Consider the following 15309-nt stretch of genomic DNA (forward strand, 5'->3'; position numbering starts at 1 on the left):
AACCAATCATAGTATAGTGTTGCATCAAACAATCAAGTTTGTAACAAATACAGTCTCAGTGTGCAGGATGACTTGATTCTAAGGACAGAATTAAATAAAATTCAGGCTAAGTACTGGATTAATTTGTCAAGTCCATAGATTTCAGGATCGTCCTTGCCTCATCTTACTTTTTCTTTTCTTAAATGTCCTATTGATGATATCCTACCAAGAGATCCTATTCCTAAGAGTCAGCATGGCATAGTAGCTAGGATGGTACAGAAGAGACCCAGGCGTAACTACATCTTTAGCCATGGTTAACTTTGTGCTAACTTTGGACTTTCTCTCTCAGCTCTAGACCTCACAATGGATCAAGTGCTATATACATGCCCTTGACTTTCAATATGACAGTCCAACAATAAAAAACATTCCTAACATATCTTTATTTTAGTATTTAAGAAATAACACCATGAACAAACATTGGAAATGTTTGATGGTGTTGGTGGCATCCCATTATGGTGGGAATTTCACTGCATCACTAATTTTATGAACCAGCACATGTTATTGAGACTATCCAAGCAGTTCCCACTATTTCTGCAACAATAATTCTTTTTGGCAAGGGGTCACAATCATATAAAGGGCAAAAAACCAATAAAAACCAATAAACGGAGAAGTTATTTCTATACCAATCCCACTATATTATGAACAGATTGCAATACTAGCTACTTTCATAAGAGCCATTTAAAAGTACGAACCAAAGCAATATTTCTGCCAGCCTTTCCTATAAAGCTATCAATAACTAAAGTTTATAAGGCTGAGATTATTCAAGCTAATAAAAACTCTTGTTCTTTGTTTACTGGCAACTGATCTACTAACTTTATTTCCTGTAATTCTTTTAATATTTAAAAAAATATTATGGAGCTATTTTTTTTTTTAAAAAAAAGGAGTTAAGGATATTATATTAATTTATACTTTCTTTGAACTAGTTCTGTGCCTATTTGGATCACTTCAAGTGTATGTACGTATGCATGTATGTATGTATGTATGTATTGTATCCCACTTCATATTAAAAATTAAACTTCAAGTAATTTAAGCTACAACTAGTAGTATCTTCCTAAGTTTTTTTCTCTCTCATTGAGAACCAGATCTTCTATTCTAGAACTTTATCACTATTTTTGCTCTCCCTGAATTGCTTCCAATTTATTTTGTATTGATTAGAACTGGCATAATTCTCTAGACTGAGCAGAGTCATATTATTGGTTCAAGTGTCTTGGAAATGATACTGTTGATAATGCAATTTGAAAGGACATTAACCTTTCTTGCATGGTAACATATTGTTAGCTTAGTAATCTGTTCTAACCTTTGGGTTCACCTTAGAAATACTACTTACTTTGATATGATCTTCTCATTTTCATTTTGTTGTATGTGTATAATATAATGCCATCTGTTGAAATGGTTTGTAGAGATTTCTATAATAATAGCAGCTACCCATTTCCAAAGCTTTTACAATCCAAAATAATCTTTCCCATGTACTGCCCTTCCTATTTCTTCTTTATTTATTTGGTATGTTTTTCACTTTCACTTTTCACTTTCACGGTTCAAGTATCTCAAATGTCACAGGGGATGGTAATTGGTTTAGATTAAGGATTGGCAGAATCACCGTTTCCCCTTCCATTGAGATTTCAAAAAAGTATAGCAAATTCCTTCTGTTCTGCCCAATTTCTGCAGTAGGTAATATAATCTGAAACAGCTTCTATAATTCCATGAAAAACTACAATTTGGGTGGCATCTGGGATTCAGAAGAGAGTGTGTACTTCTGCCTGAGGGCTATACTTATACCCTCCCCCTTCATAGATATTTATGTGTGACAATTTTGAGAAATGGAGACAGCTATAATATGTCATTTACTTTTAGTTTTCTTATCATGAGGACATTTCTCTATAAATCTCATTCATGACATCACTATAAGTGCCATCTATCCCATTGGAGGGCTGAAGAAGGTAGCCAAACAATCTCTTTGCTAACAGTCAGGTAGTTAGCAACCAGTGATGTACAGGTTGGGTTCAACACACTGAAGCCTAAGTTAAAATTATCAAAACACACAATTGTTGTGTTCAAAAATCACATTTTTTTTTTTTTTTTTTAAATTTAATTTATATGCCGCCCTTCTCCCGACAGGGACTCAGGGCGGCGCACAACATATTTAAAACCAGAACATATATACAATCCCCCCCTTAAAACCGAATTAAACCGAATTTTAATGTTGCGTCTTCCGAATATTTAAAAATTTTACCCAAACAAATCATATTATGCTTCAAAACAATGGCTTGGATAACAGAACATAGTATGTAATGATTAATTCTTACAACACACCAAACAAAAATTACCCAAATCCATTTTAGTCAAATCTAATCTGTTGTGTGGTGTGGCTATACAAGGCTTTGTATTAAAAAGGGGGGAAATGCTTTGTTATTTGAAGGGTTCTTATGGAGCATCAAGTTAGCAAAAGGTTAGTGAAAGGCATTTTAAATTATAAATGTTTGCCAATTAATAAATTAATAAAGGTTTAATTAAAAAGAAACATAAATGATGGATGTGGATATAGTAATTGACTTGAGAATGAATATACCACTGATATGAAATTACTTCAAAAAAATAGTTATGTTCACCTGAAGATTTGGCCTCAGCTGTACATTCTGTCTACTGTAGATATATAGTTTTAAATCTTAGGTCTGAAACTAATAAAAGATTGGTTGCAAATATAATCTGCACTATTGACTAACAAATACATTAATGGTCCAGGGAGCACAATTTAATCGTGGTACTTCTCCCTACACATAAGATCATAAATATTTTGTTGCTGTAGTTTGAACTAATAAGAACTCTCAGAAAAAAAATGGATTTGTTTCCAAGGTTAAAGTCAGAAGGAAGTGAGTTAAATTGATGATCCCTGAACATCAGGTCCCTGAGGACATCACCAAAATAGCTATAGATAAAACTACTACTCAACTTTTAACTCCATCTGACTGAACAAATAAGAAATCTCTGATACTGAAATCATAATATAAGATAGCAACTAGGTCAGAAGGAGGAAACACAAGTTATTACTTTTATTGTATTTTGCAGACCTTAAGGAAAAAACAGAAGATATGGCTAACTGATCCTATTGCAGATACTTAAAAGAATAGGGATAGAAAATTTTCACTGAGTTGATTTGTGAAAAGTCTTTTACTTGGAATGAAGAACAAATATGCTCAACATTTTCAATGGATAGATATAGGAAAAGATTGATTATTCCAGTAGCCTTTTCAGATGCATGCTGTTCAAATCAACACACTTGAATAAATTATGCAACTAAGGAGATAGCACTGATGCTCATAAATAGTGCTGAAAAATTGAATATTTGCTATCACTTTTAAAACTTGAAATCAAGAGGTTAACACTGACTATTTAATGGCAACAAGTAAATCTCTCTCTCTCTCTCTCTCTCTCTCTCTCTCTCTCTCTCTCTCTCTCTCTCTCTCTCTCTCTCCCTCCCTCCCTCCCTCCCTCCCTCCCTCCCTCCCTCCCCCCCCTCTCTCTCTCATAGGATGATAAACACTGTTGGATTCCAAAAATAGCAAAATGCCTACATTTATCATCAGCATCTAAATATTCCTTTAAAAAATTACAATCTCTTTTTAGCCAGGTAATTAAAAATGTGGTGCAAAGGTCTGAGTAGCCTATCTTTTTAAGAAAGAAAAACCAAATCTCCCAAACATGGGCATATTATGAAATATAAGCATATTGTGAGTACTTTCCATCTGTACTCTGGGTACTGCACTGTCTGTCAGTGAAGTATCAGCTTCAGTTGACACTGTCAGCTTCGGTTAAAAGTGCAGATATCTAGAAAATCCCCAGTGTGCTGGACTGCACATACTTGAGGGACTGCTTCCTCCAACCATAATTGGTTGCCTGAATTCAGGAATTTCAAGAAAAACTGTTAGTAAAACCCCATCCTATCCTATTGTCTGAAGGCCCATAAAGGGTATTTTTCATTGGTAGAAGAGCTATGGAAGAGCCTCTGGTAGAGATCAAATCTCCACAACTCCCAGACATACTTACTGTAGCCTTCTGGAATCTTTTGAAGATTGGGATATTGCAGAAGGCCTATAGGAAGTGACAGGACAGGCAGAAATGTTTGTTTCTTTTTTCTGATTTAATTGTCATGTATACACTGGCTTTATACAGAAGTTTTTGTTTTTAAAGTGGCTCTTATTTGCTCCTAATTATGGTAATTGCAGAGAATCTGGCTAATTGCATCAGGTATTAACCTGATCAATATATAAATAAATAAATTGGAATGTTAGAGTTGAAAGGATCTTGAAGGTCAGTACAGGAATCTAACAATGACAGCATACCGAACAGATGGCCGTTCAGCCTCTACTTAAATGTACCAGCAAGAGAGAATCCATAAATTCTCAAGGAAATCCACTTCACTCTAAAATTTCTTTTTATCATTAAGACGTTTCTTCCAATCCTGAGTTGAAATTAGCTTCACTGTAAATTCTACCAGTTTTTACAGAAAGGAAGCAGTTTATAAACATTCAACAAAATTTCTGCACATTTATTGATTATTCGAAGTTATAATGGCACTGAAAAAAGTGACTTACGATCATTTTTCACACTTAGAACCATTCCAACATCCCCACGGTCATGTGATTTAGATGCTTGGTCAACTGACGGTTGCAGCGTCCCGGGGGTCATGTGATCCCCTTTTGCGACCTTCTGATAAGCAAAGTCAGTGGGGAAGCCAGATTCACTTAACAACAGTGTTACTAAATTAACAGCAGCAGTGATTCATTTAACAACCGTGGAAAAAAAGGTCGAAAAATGGGGCAAAATTCACTTAACAACTGTCTCACTTAGCAACAAAAATTTTGAGCTCAATTGTGGTCCTAAGTCAAGATCTACCTGTTCAAGCAGAGATTTAAAAAAAAAATACTGAAGAAGTAAATCCAAGATGCGTCTCTTGTCAGCTTTCCCAGGTAGACCACACAGGAAACACAACCAGATGATTAAATTATATTTCATTGCAAGGTTACAGTAACGGAATCATGCAAGTCTAAAAGTAAAATTCTCTCACCATCAGAGGGTCCCGTCTGAGCCTCTTTCTCCACCCGTTATGCAGCTGCTGGCTACGCCCTATCTTATCAGACCATTCCCTAGGCAGCATCTCTCCCCACCCCCAGGGTTATTCCCACATGCCATTACATCTCTTTGGGGCATCAGTCACTTTTAATCAGTCAGATTCACCTAAGAAGTTTACAAGAAGAAAATTTCCCTCCTATTTCATCTGTAAGTAATTTTACCAACTCAAGATCTGTAGGTTTCTTGATCAAATTTTCAGTCCACCCCCTCACAGTGACCCAATTTCAAAAAAATAGCTAACTAAGATCCCCAGATACCTTTGTTTTTGTTTTGTTCATTTGAAATCTGATATTTGATTTCCATCAACAAAACATGCCTCCTAGAATTGCTTAACAATTAATAAAATGAGTTTTGCATGCATGTTTTAGAAGAATTTTCACACAGGACACCTCGCTCTCTTCAAGGATTTGAATTATATTGATGTGTAGATCCTGGGTTAAATTAGTGATATAATGCAACTTTGATTAATGTAATAGATTTGCCACAGTTTGACCTATTTCATGACAATGTTATATTTTTACTTAAAAAGTATTAATAAGATGGAGAAAAGAAACAAGAAAGATCTGAGTTATCGTGAATTTGCAAGCATCAGGCAGGATATGTCTACCTCAAGAAATGAGTGGGCTGTCAGGAAATCTTTATGACTTCAATCAATTTAATAAACTATATAGAAAACTAAAGTGATTTCTTGCTATTTCAGTGCCTCTCAATTTATTATGTATTAGGAAAAAAACCCCCAAAATAAATCCATCATCTTCTGATATAGTTAGTTTTGATTATCTGAACAATTTCCCCCACTCCCTAGTATGGTGACAATGGATGCTAAGATATAAATTAAACAAAGGGATCTTATCCGGCATGTTTTTTATGCTAACAACTCTATACTGAAGAGAAGAGTCATAAATCAGTGGATTTGGGGAAATGGTTTTGTGCAGCCATAGAAAATAAAAACAGGGTATTAGCAAAAGAGCCATCTGTTCCAAGTCTGTAACTGAATGGCCTTTGCATAATATGGCTCAGGGAACATTCTTCTGCATAATGGATCATCCATCCTTTATGTCAATGTTTCTCACTTCAATAATTTTAATATGTGTAGACTCCAACTCCCAGAATTCCCCAACCACCATGGGAATTCTGGGAGGAATTCCGCATGTCTGATGTGAGTTGCTGAGGCTGAAAAACACCATTTTATGTAATATTAACTTTGTAGAATATCATGGTCTTGGATATGGCCTCTAGGTTGGGAAACACCAGCCCACAGGCATTTAGAAAGAATAGTATGACAATTTTATTTAGACATTTGAGTACTGCAATGAAAAATTTGAAAAAAGTAGATGAAAATATGGTGCAATATTCCAAAATGAACTTGGTCTTCCTTTAAAACAGAGAGTGTTACTCCTACCTCAGGTTCACCACAGTCACACTCTTCTCCCTCTTCTACAAAGCCGTTCCCACATTTGGGGCCACCAAATGATTCCTTAACCTCTGGAAGGTTGAAGAGACACATCCCCACACCTTTCTCCAAGCTGTTTTCCAGGTCTTTCTTGCTGCAGCTGCTGAACATCATGGGAAACGGATAGCTAGGGAAACATAGGAGAAAGGCTGCTTATTACTGTAATGGAATTTAGACGAAAGAAGATGCCCTCACATGGTGCTCTGTTAGCATGCCATTCTAAATTGTACAGCATCATAATAAACTGTAATCTACAAGGCAATAAGTGTTCCCTGCATTGTGGGTTAAATGCAAGCATTTTGACAATGGCTGTTGTTAATGCTTCTTCCTCAATGCATACTTTGTGTACATTAGTAATTATTATAAACACACAACGCTGTCTTAAGAAAAACAGATTGCATAAAATTAACCACAGAATATTTTATATATGTTTTAGTAAAATAAACATGCTTAGGGATGACTAATCCTTGCTCCAGGTCCTCCACATCAAGATGGATTTTACAAAGTGGGTAGTTTGGGAGGACAGAAGAAGTAAGAAAGGGGATGCAACAGATTAGAATCTGTAGGAAGGTGAAATTGGCATTACAGGTTGTCCCAGCTTAACAACCGGTTGCCTCACCAGTTTGAAATTACAATGGCCTTGGAAAGGATGATTTGTGGCCTATAAAACACTTCCAACCACCATAAAACATCACCACCCATCCCAATCATGTCACCACATTTCAAGTGTTAGGCAACTAGCTCACAGCAGAAAATGGCAAAAAAATGGCCATTGGATATGCCAGATTCACTTAACAAAGACATGATTCACTTAACAACCACATGGCTCACTTAACGTGACAAGCTTTACTATTATCATAAAAACAGTTGTAAAATTTAGTCAAGTTTTAATGACTGCCTGGACTTACAAACAAAATTCCAGGCCCAATTGTGGTCATAAATTGAGGACTACCTTTAATATTCTAATGGCAAACAAGGGATCAAATGTTTGTGTTGCTTTTGCTACTGATTATATATGAAGGACACTCATATATGTTTTCAAAATAAAGAGTTTCTGTGAAATGTCTACATTTTAACTCTTCATTTTTATGCTCTTGCATGCTTTCTTTGATTTTCCATTGGATATTTGCCATTTGGTGAGTGAGTGAGGCTCAAAAACCTTTCTATTCAGTTTAATGCCAGCTTAATGTAAGTGGAAGATAGCAAGGACATCATGCCACTACTATGGACACTAAAAGAATGCCGAAACACACATACTAGCTCTTCTGGGACATTTCTTGTGATTACATTAGCTTGAATCACAACCATCTGGCAAATAAAAAGCAAACTGTCTTATTTTCTAGGCTTTGGAACCAATTCGCTTGTCCTTCTGCATTCAACCAGCAGCTTCACGCTATAGCTGGATAGGGAGTCAGCCAGCTGAATAATCACTGGAGTTTGTTCAATCAATCGTCTACTATTAAAGCTAGGATGAAATCTTAAAAAGACAAATAAGGGAATAAACAGAAAATCTACCTTATTGAATGAGAAAGTGTAATGATTATAATTTATAACTGAGAAAAAGTCTGTGTTCTAACTCATCAAATAAAAGGGAGTATTATTAAAGGAATTTTAAAAAATTAATTCATCCCTCTTTCTATTTACAGTTCAGAAATTATTGTTAAATAAAAATGTCTCCTCCATATCATAGGTTGGAGATCAGATTTGCATAGTGTAATTTTATTTTTAGGAAGAGCAGCATTTTTACAAGCCACTGGTGGAGGTCAATACAACTTTGCTTCATTTACAGTGGTAACCTGGGCCTTCTCACATACATTTTTTTTTTTGCATGTGATTGTTGCCATTTTTCGCTATGATCCTGTCTCCCTAAAGTCTTTTTTCTCCTCTTACTAGGAATCAATACTACTGCTTTCCCCATTTTTTGTTTTCTTTTAAAAAGAGTTCAGACAAGCTTAGGAGGAAAGCTATTGGTGCACTCAGCTTCTTCCTTTCCCCTGAAATCAGCTAGAGCAGGGGTAGTCAACCTTGGCTCTTTTATGACTCGTGGACTTCAATTCCCAGAATTCCTGAGCCAGCTTAGCTGGCTCAGGAATTCTGGGAGTTGAAGTCCACGAGTCATAAAAGAGCCAAGGTTGACTACTCCTGAGCTAGAGGAAGAAAAAGAGGGGGAAGATAGAACCTTGGCTGATTCTTTTAAATGATCTGGGTGGTGAAAATGCTGGACTATGGGACATTGGACTTTTGCACAGGTGTTCTGCAATAGTAACACATTGATATGACCTGAATGATGTGAACATCAGGAATAAATAAGAGTAATCTGGGAACTACAAGAAATAAAATGAAAGGGGAGTAGAGACATTCAACATCAATGTGTCCCTCTAAATGCAACTTTTGACACCAACAGTCTTCGTTGAAAAGCCAAACAAATGTGACTACATTATTACACAGGACCAAGAACTGCTCAAATTAATGCTCCGTGACAAATTTACAATAGATGCTTCGTAAGTACCCCTTCCACTGGCCCATGGAGTACAGTAGCAGAATTGTTTAGAATCTGTATTTATGTTAACCGATACATTGTACCGCATAAAATGCTTAGTTTAGGCATGAAAAATGTAAGTTGAGATTTCAAACCAGACACAGTGGAAAGCTATTTCATCTCAGTCTCAGAGACACATTTTTCAGAGTAAAAATGAAGTGAAACAATTAAATATGCATCATATTTATCTCTGCATTCAGAAATCAGTCTCAATTCAGATGCAAAATGTAGCCTTCCAGTTGCTGTCCATGTAAATTTAAGAATCATGTCATCTTGGTATCAGTTTCATTAATTTACAAGTTGTGTCTTGGCCTATTATACTGATACCCAGCTGGTAGCCAATCAGAACTGGGATTGGAAAACAATACTAGAGGCTCAAATCATGGCAAATGCAAAAAAGGGGTTTTTTGAATAAATATTAAGACAGTTACAAAGAAAAGGAAAGATATACCAAACTATAACCCTTTGAGTTATCCTTCGACTTATCAGTAATTCCATGAAATTACAATGGGCAAATCTTCTGGAGCCATCGGGCCCGAGTGGCACCTTCCCAGGACTTTAGGTCTATGTTGAAGTTCTTGGTATTTGGAGTATTTTGCCAACTTTTATACTTTTTACAAGAGACTAAACAATAGAACTCTCGGTGATAGCTTGGTGGTACATTTTATCCATGATTTGGTTACAATTAACATAACTGATCTACTACCAAAGATTTTGTTTAAGTAATGCATTGTCTCCAGTGTGCACTATGGGAAGATGGTCTGGTGACACATCTTATTAATAACTCTGTCAAAGATATTGATACATGAGACATTGTTTCTAGCATGGGGCTATCTGGCTCTCCCTTCCATGGGGTCACATTACAAAGTTCATGTCCTTCTCTTTATCTTAATTGTTGTAAGTAGCAATGCAGATAAAAGGTTTGAAGTGAGAGTAATTACATACAAGTTGTAAGAACCTCAAAGCAAAAGTGATTACTTTCAAATTGCAGTAGATTGTTAAGTAACTCTTTCTTAGCATGAATACAGAGTATGGAAGAGTTCACAATACAATGAGGTAATTTGCAACGCTTGCTAAATACCACTAATTGCCAGCCTGGGGAATTGCATCTTATGTATATGTATATAGAGACAGAAAAAATGGAGCACACCACTATCCCTCCTCACTAATTTTTTAGCAGTGACTCAAAACCCAATTCAAAGTGCTGTTTTTAACCAATAAAAGTCTTAAATAGCTTTTGAACAATGACATCAAAAAGATTACTACTTCACTTATGACTTTGCTTACTCATTCTAGTAATCATTTGAGGCCCTATCATACATCTTACAACATGCCTCTCCAAATCCTTCTATCATGGTGGAATCATGAAACAGTGCTTTCATTTCACCTGCCTCATACCTAGTAGACTTTTGACCGAAAATTTGTTTGTCTCCTCTTTCCTTTCTGATTCCTCTCTTCTACCATAATTTGTACCCTATTCAATTTCAGGGTTCTTCTCCCACCACTCAGTTGAGGCTAGGAACCAGGAAACATTGTGTTCTAGTCCTGTCTTAGGCATGAAAACTAGCTGGATGACTTTGGGGCAGTCACTCTCTCTCAGCCCATGACAACATTCTTGGGTGACAACCTGATCAATCAATTCCTGTCATAACCAATGGATCAACACTTGATTGATTTGGAAAAAAAGCAGACCCCGCACTGCAGGATAGTATTAGGATTTTTTTTTTCAGGGGGAGAAGAATGGAAGAGAAAGATTATGCAAGTTGTGTCTGCCAGCACAGCCGGCCAAAGCCAGTGTTTGGTCCTGCTGGTTCTGCTTTAAAGATTTAACATTTTTAACAGAAGCAGATCTGAATTTCTTTTTAATGACTTTCTTTTAAAAAATAAAACATACCATAGCTGATCCTCTTTTTCTACAGGTCATTTTTAAGATTGGCACCATTACTTTTTATTCTTTTAAAGATTTTCCATAATGTGCAAATGCTCGTTTGAAAGTTACAGGAATCGCAAAATAAAATAAAGAATAACAACAAACAATTTAAGCAATTGCTATTCAGAAGAAAAATGACAGTAAATATTTCCATAATTAACATTTAATATTTATGACCATTTCTCTAGGCAAAGATTTCAAGGGCCCCTCAATGGGATAGCAGATGCTTTGGTCTATGCTGGTGGTCACAGAATGTCACTATTAACTGATTATTCTTCTGCCTTCAAAGGACCTTCAAGCTGTTTCCTATTGTGAAGTAGTGGAACCATTACATTTCTGGATTTTCCTCTTCTTGACACTCATTCCCTCATTTATAATCAGCGGTACATTCACTATTTACCAAAGAAAGCAGAAAGCTATTGAAAAAATGTTGTTGAAAACACAAAACCCCAAGATAAACAGGAGATGAGCATGAGAAATGTGACACAGAAAGAATGGGAATGAATCTTCTATAAATGAAGAAAGAGTGGCCTTATTTCAATTCAAGCATCTGAACTAAACTGGAGGCAATAAGAAGTTTCATTGTCTCACCTCAAACAAAAGGTGTTAAAATTAGCCTTGTATAAGGTGGAACACACAATTGAGCACCACCAAGCCAAGCTGCTTAACAAAGATGAATATTCAGCCCTAAGGCAAGATTGAATTAATAAGCAGTCAGGATATTATCAAGATTAACATCAGAAAGAAGCATTTAGATAAGCCTGTTTAGATTATAAGCCCAGACAATGAAATGAAATCTATCTAAGCATAGAGAAAATGGTATGAGGAATGGCTCTTTGGCAATTGTTTTTGCTAAATACTTCTAATTACCAGTCTGGAGGAACAGCGTCTTATATTTGTAGAGAGAGAAAAAAATGGACCTTACCACTAAGCCTTGTCACTAATGCTTTAGTCCGCCTGTGACAATCAGGTGCTCTTCAAATATATTTGACTTCAGTTCTTAAAATTCACATTACATATGTTTGGCCAAACCAATTGAGAATTCTGCAGATGGAATTCCAACATCACAATGAAAGCTACCTAATATATTTTTCATTTTTTCTAATTGGATGATATATCTTGGATGAATCAAAAATTGCACATGTTTTGGGTGCAATGCAACATAGCTGATTATTGATCTATATATTACATTTTATATCCCATGTTTCCTCTGAGAACCTAAGGCAATGCAATGAGGGCAACACTCTTGTGGATACAACACTCCTGTGAGGTGGGCTGAACATGACTGACTGACTTGACAGAATTGACTAGACCCCCAAGAAGCTCCACAATCATGTAGATATTTGAATCATATCTCAAATAATGAGATATTCTCTATATTATATATTCCCTATATTATTAAAGTTTTCCCAATAATCCCTTTCAGAATGCATCTTGTCAAAGTAATGTGAACATGGATTAAAATGTCCAAGCTAATGAATGAGATACATTTCATATGTGCCTGAACCTTATAGAGAACTTAGCGTTTTATATTGTGCGATCACATGGCCATCTCTGGTAGAAAACAAAATGGGGGAGATATTAAATATTTTCCAGATTTTTTGTGTGGGGGGGAGGGGAGTGAAGAATGGAGAACTGATGGGTAATTATAAATAAAATATAGAAATTGAGACTATTATAATTAATAGGTGATTTGAAGTTGACAGCCTTGATAACAGGGCTAGACATTCTTTGCAGGGAGAAATTCCAATGTTACCTATATCTTGATGGATTTCTGCAAAAACAGTAACCTCCACCAGTGTATAGTATCCCAGCTGCATATTTTGGCATCCTGTTGTTGGCTACTACTAGACCCCATGCTGATTTATTTTGCATTAAAAGGGACAGCAAATGAAGATCAATTTCAGAATATATCCTGTTCCAAATACGATTAAACCAAAATGATCAAGGGCTGCAGCAATTCTCCTATTATGAAAAGATTCAACGCTTTGTACTCTTTAGCTTTTTTTTTTAAAAAAGGAGCAGATATGATAGAAATATATATATAATTATGTCACATTTAGAGATAGTGTAGAGGAAAAGATTTTATTCTCTCCTTTGATATATTAGAATCTGGGGTTATCTCATAAGGCAAAATGACAGGTGAGTCAGCACGGATAAAAGAAAGTGTACTTAACCTATGGAATTCCTTAGCAAAAGATGCAGTGATGCTAACTAACCATGACAGTTTTATAAAGGGTTTCAGAATTCATGGAGGATAACACTGCCTACTTCATTGCTAGTTGTGACACCTATATCACCTCCACAGATGAGAAAGATATTAAGTTGATCTCTTGATGTCTTTGCTGCAGACATGACTAGGAGAGTATTCATGTTCACCTTGAGGGCTTCCTTTTGGCAATGGCTGGTGACTGCAGAAACAGAAACTCAGACTTGAAGATTCTTTTGGCATTAAATTTCCCGAATTATGCATTGATCCAATTTTCACATCTGAGTCAAACTCTAACATTTATGAGCAAGCCTCATTGAATAGTATCAGGTATGTTTGAGTTTTCTGAGCTATCAGATCTATTCTGCTATGTTGATAAATAGGGGAAACATGATGTTCATATAATTGTGTTTCACTATTACATCTTCTTGCAGAATGCAATTTGTCAAAATAATTTGAATGTGGAAGATTAGGGTACAAATTTGTGCCCAGCCATGAAACTCACCGGATGGCTTTGGGCATGTCATTATTTCATAGCCTAATTCACTTCAGAAAGTAAATTATAGTTCCATCTAAGCAGCTCTGAACTGCTTGGAGAAAAAATGCATAATATTCACTGTAGAGACCATGAATGGCATGTTCAATTATGTTTCTCCCTCATATTTACACATGTGTAGTTCTCATTTTTTTATTTTAGAACATATAGATCTCAGATTTAGACTTTCAATATATCTGTTGATAAATACAAAACAATCTGCCCATTATGCATCCCAGATCAGCTCATGAAAGTGAAAGAAATCATGTGGGACATATATGGATTATATTTTCTGCAAAGACAAGTTTAACAAATTACACTCAGCTCATATAGTCAGTGATAGTACTGGCTAAGGCTGCTGGGAACTGTAGTTCAATATACAGTATCCGAGGAGCCAATTTGTAGAAGGCTGCACAATAATATTAACTGTATTAGGATAGGATAAACTGTTATCTGCATATATTTAACAATCACATCACAACAAGAAAATCAAAGAATGAATATGCACCCAATTTTAAGAATTTTTCCACTGCTCCTCTCCTCCCAGCCCTAAAAGTGAGAATTCAGCTATGACAAAAGAGGCATTGAAATTCAGTGATTTGTATTCCACCTCTCCTTCCTACTAGGTGAAGGAGGGCTTTCATATTACACCCAGGCAAAGACTTTTGTGCCCTTGTAGGGAGAAAGAATGTGAATCATCCACAATTCAACCAAATTTCTTCTTACTGGCCTCTAATGTACAAACTGCCCCCAAGTGCTCAAAATGCATTTAGGTTGTCAATAAATAAAGTGGATATAAGCCTAACTTTCTTAATAAGGCTGTTGTGAGGATAAAGTGAGGTAGGGAGGTTGGGGGGTAGGAGGAGGAGAAAACACTATGTTTACTGAAGAAAGATTGGATATTGATGCAATGAATAAATAACTGAGACAATTTAATTCTGAACAGAGAAGTCTTTTAACCCTGTCTGCCAATAATGGAGCTGAAGGACACAAAGCTGTTATTAAACACTTCTTTGGTTTCCATGGTCATTTCTTGTTTCTTCAGTTCTCTATCACTTAAATATAATTATCTTCATTTGTTTCTTCATTATCTACCAATCAGGCTTCTTTTTGGGATGTAAAGTAATTTTGAGTTAGTTCTTTCTTTTTTATTCTTTCCAATCCAATGTAATATTTGAAAGAATGTATGTATAGAGGCTTGAGATACTGTCTGTCTGTCTGTCTGCCAACACAACAATTCTCCAAAAATCAAACACAACAGGATCAAAATTGGTGGATGGGTAGAGAAACTACCCCAAAAAAAGAGTTTGCAAATGGCTGAGGAAATCTTCAGGCAGAGGGAAACCAGCATTCCCTACAGATCACAGCTCAAAATGCTACTGATTGCCCCATTCTAAGTCCTCTGTCCTCCTTCTCATGTGTGTCAGAGCAAACTGTAGGTAATCTGTGCTGTGCTTCTCAAAGATATGACACAGGG

General features: G+C 36.0%; 1 protein-coding gene across 1 annotated transcript in view; it reads right to left on the bottom strand.

Annotated features, from left to right (window-relative positions):
• The window catches only part of ADAM12 (ADAM metallopeptidase domain 12), a gene marked incomplete at its 5' end in the record, with an annotated part of 119288 nt that overhangs the window by 42788 nt on the left and 61191 nt on the right, over positions 1 to 15309 (bottom strand). The window contains 1 exon segment of the mRNA XM_015817484.1: positions 6569 to 6746. Within this exon segment, the coding sequence (XP_015672970.1) occupies positions 6569 to 6746 (178 nt within the window).

This window comes from Protobothrops mucrosquamatus, unplaced genomic scaffold (genome assembly GCF_001527695.2).
Source record: "Protobothrops mucrosquamatus isolate PMUCROS unplaced genomic scaffold, P.Mucros_1.0 scaffold_128, whole genome shotgun sequence".
NCBI lineage: Eukaryota > Metazoa > Chordata > Lepidosauria > Squamata > Viperidae > Protobothrops > Protobothrops mucrosquamatus.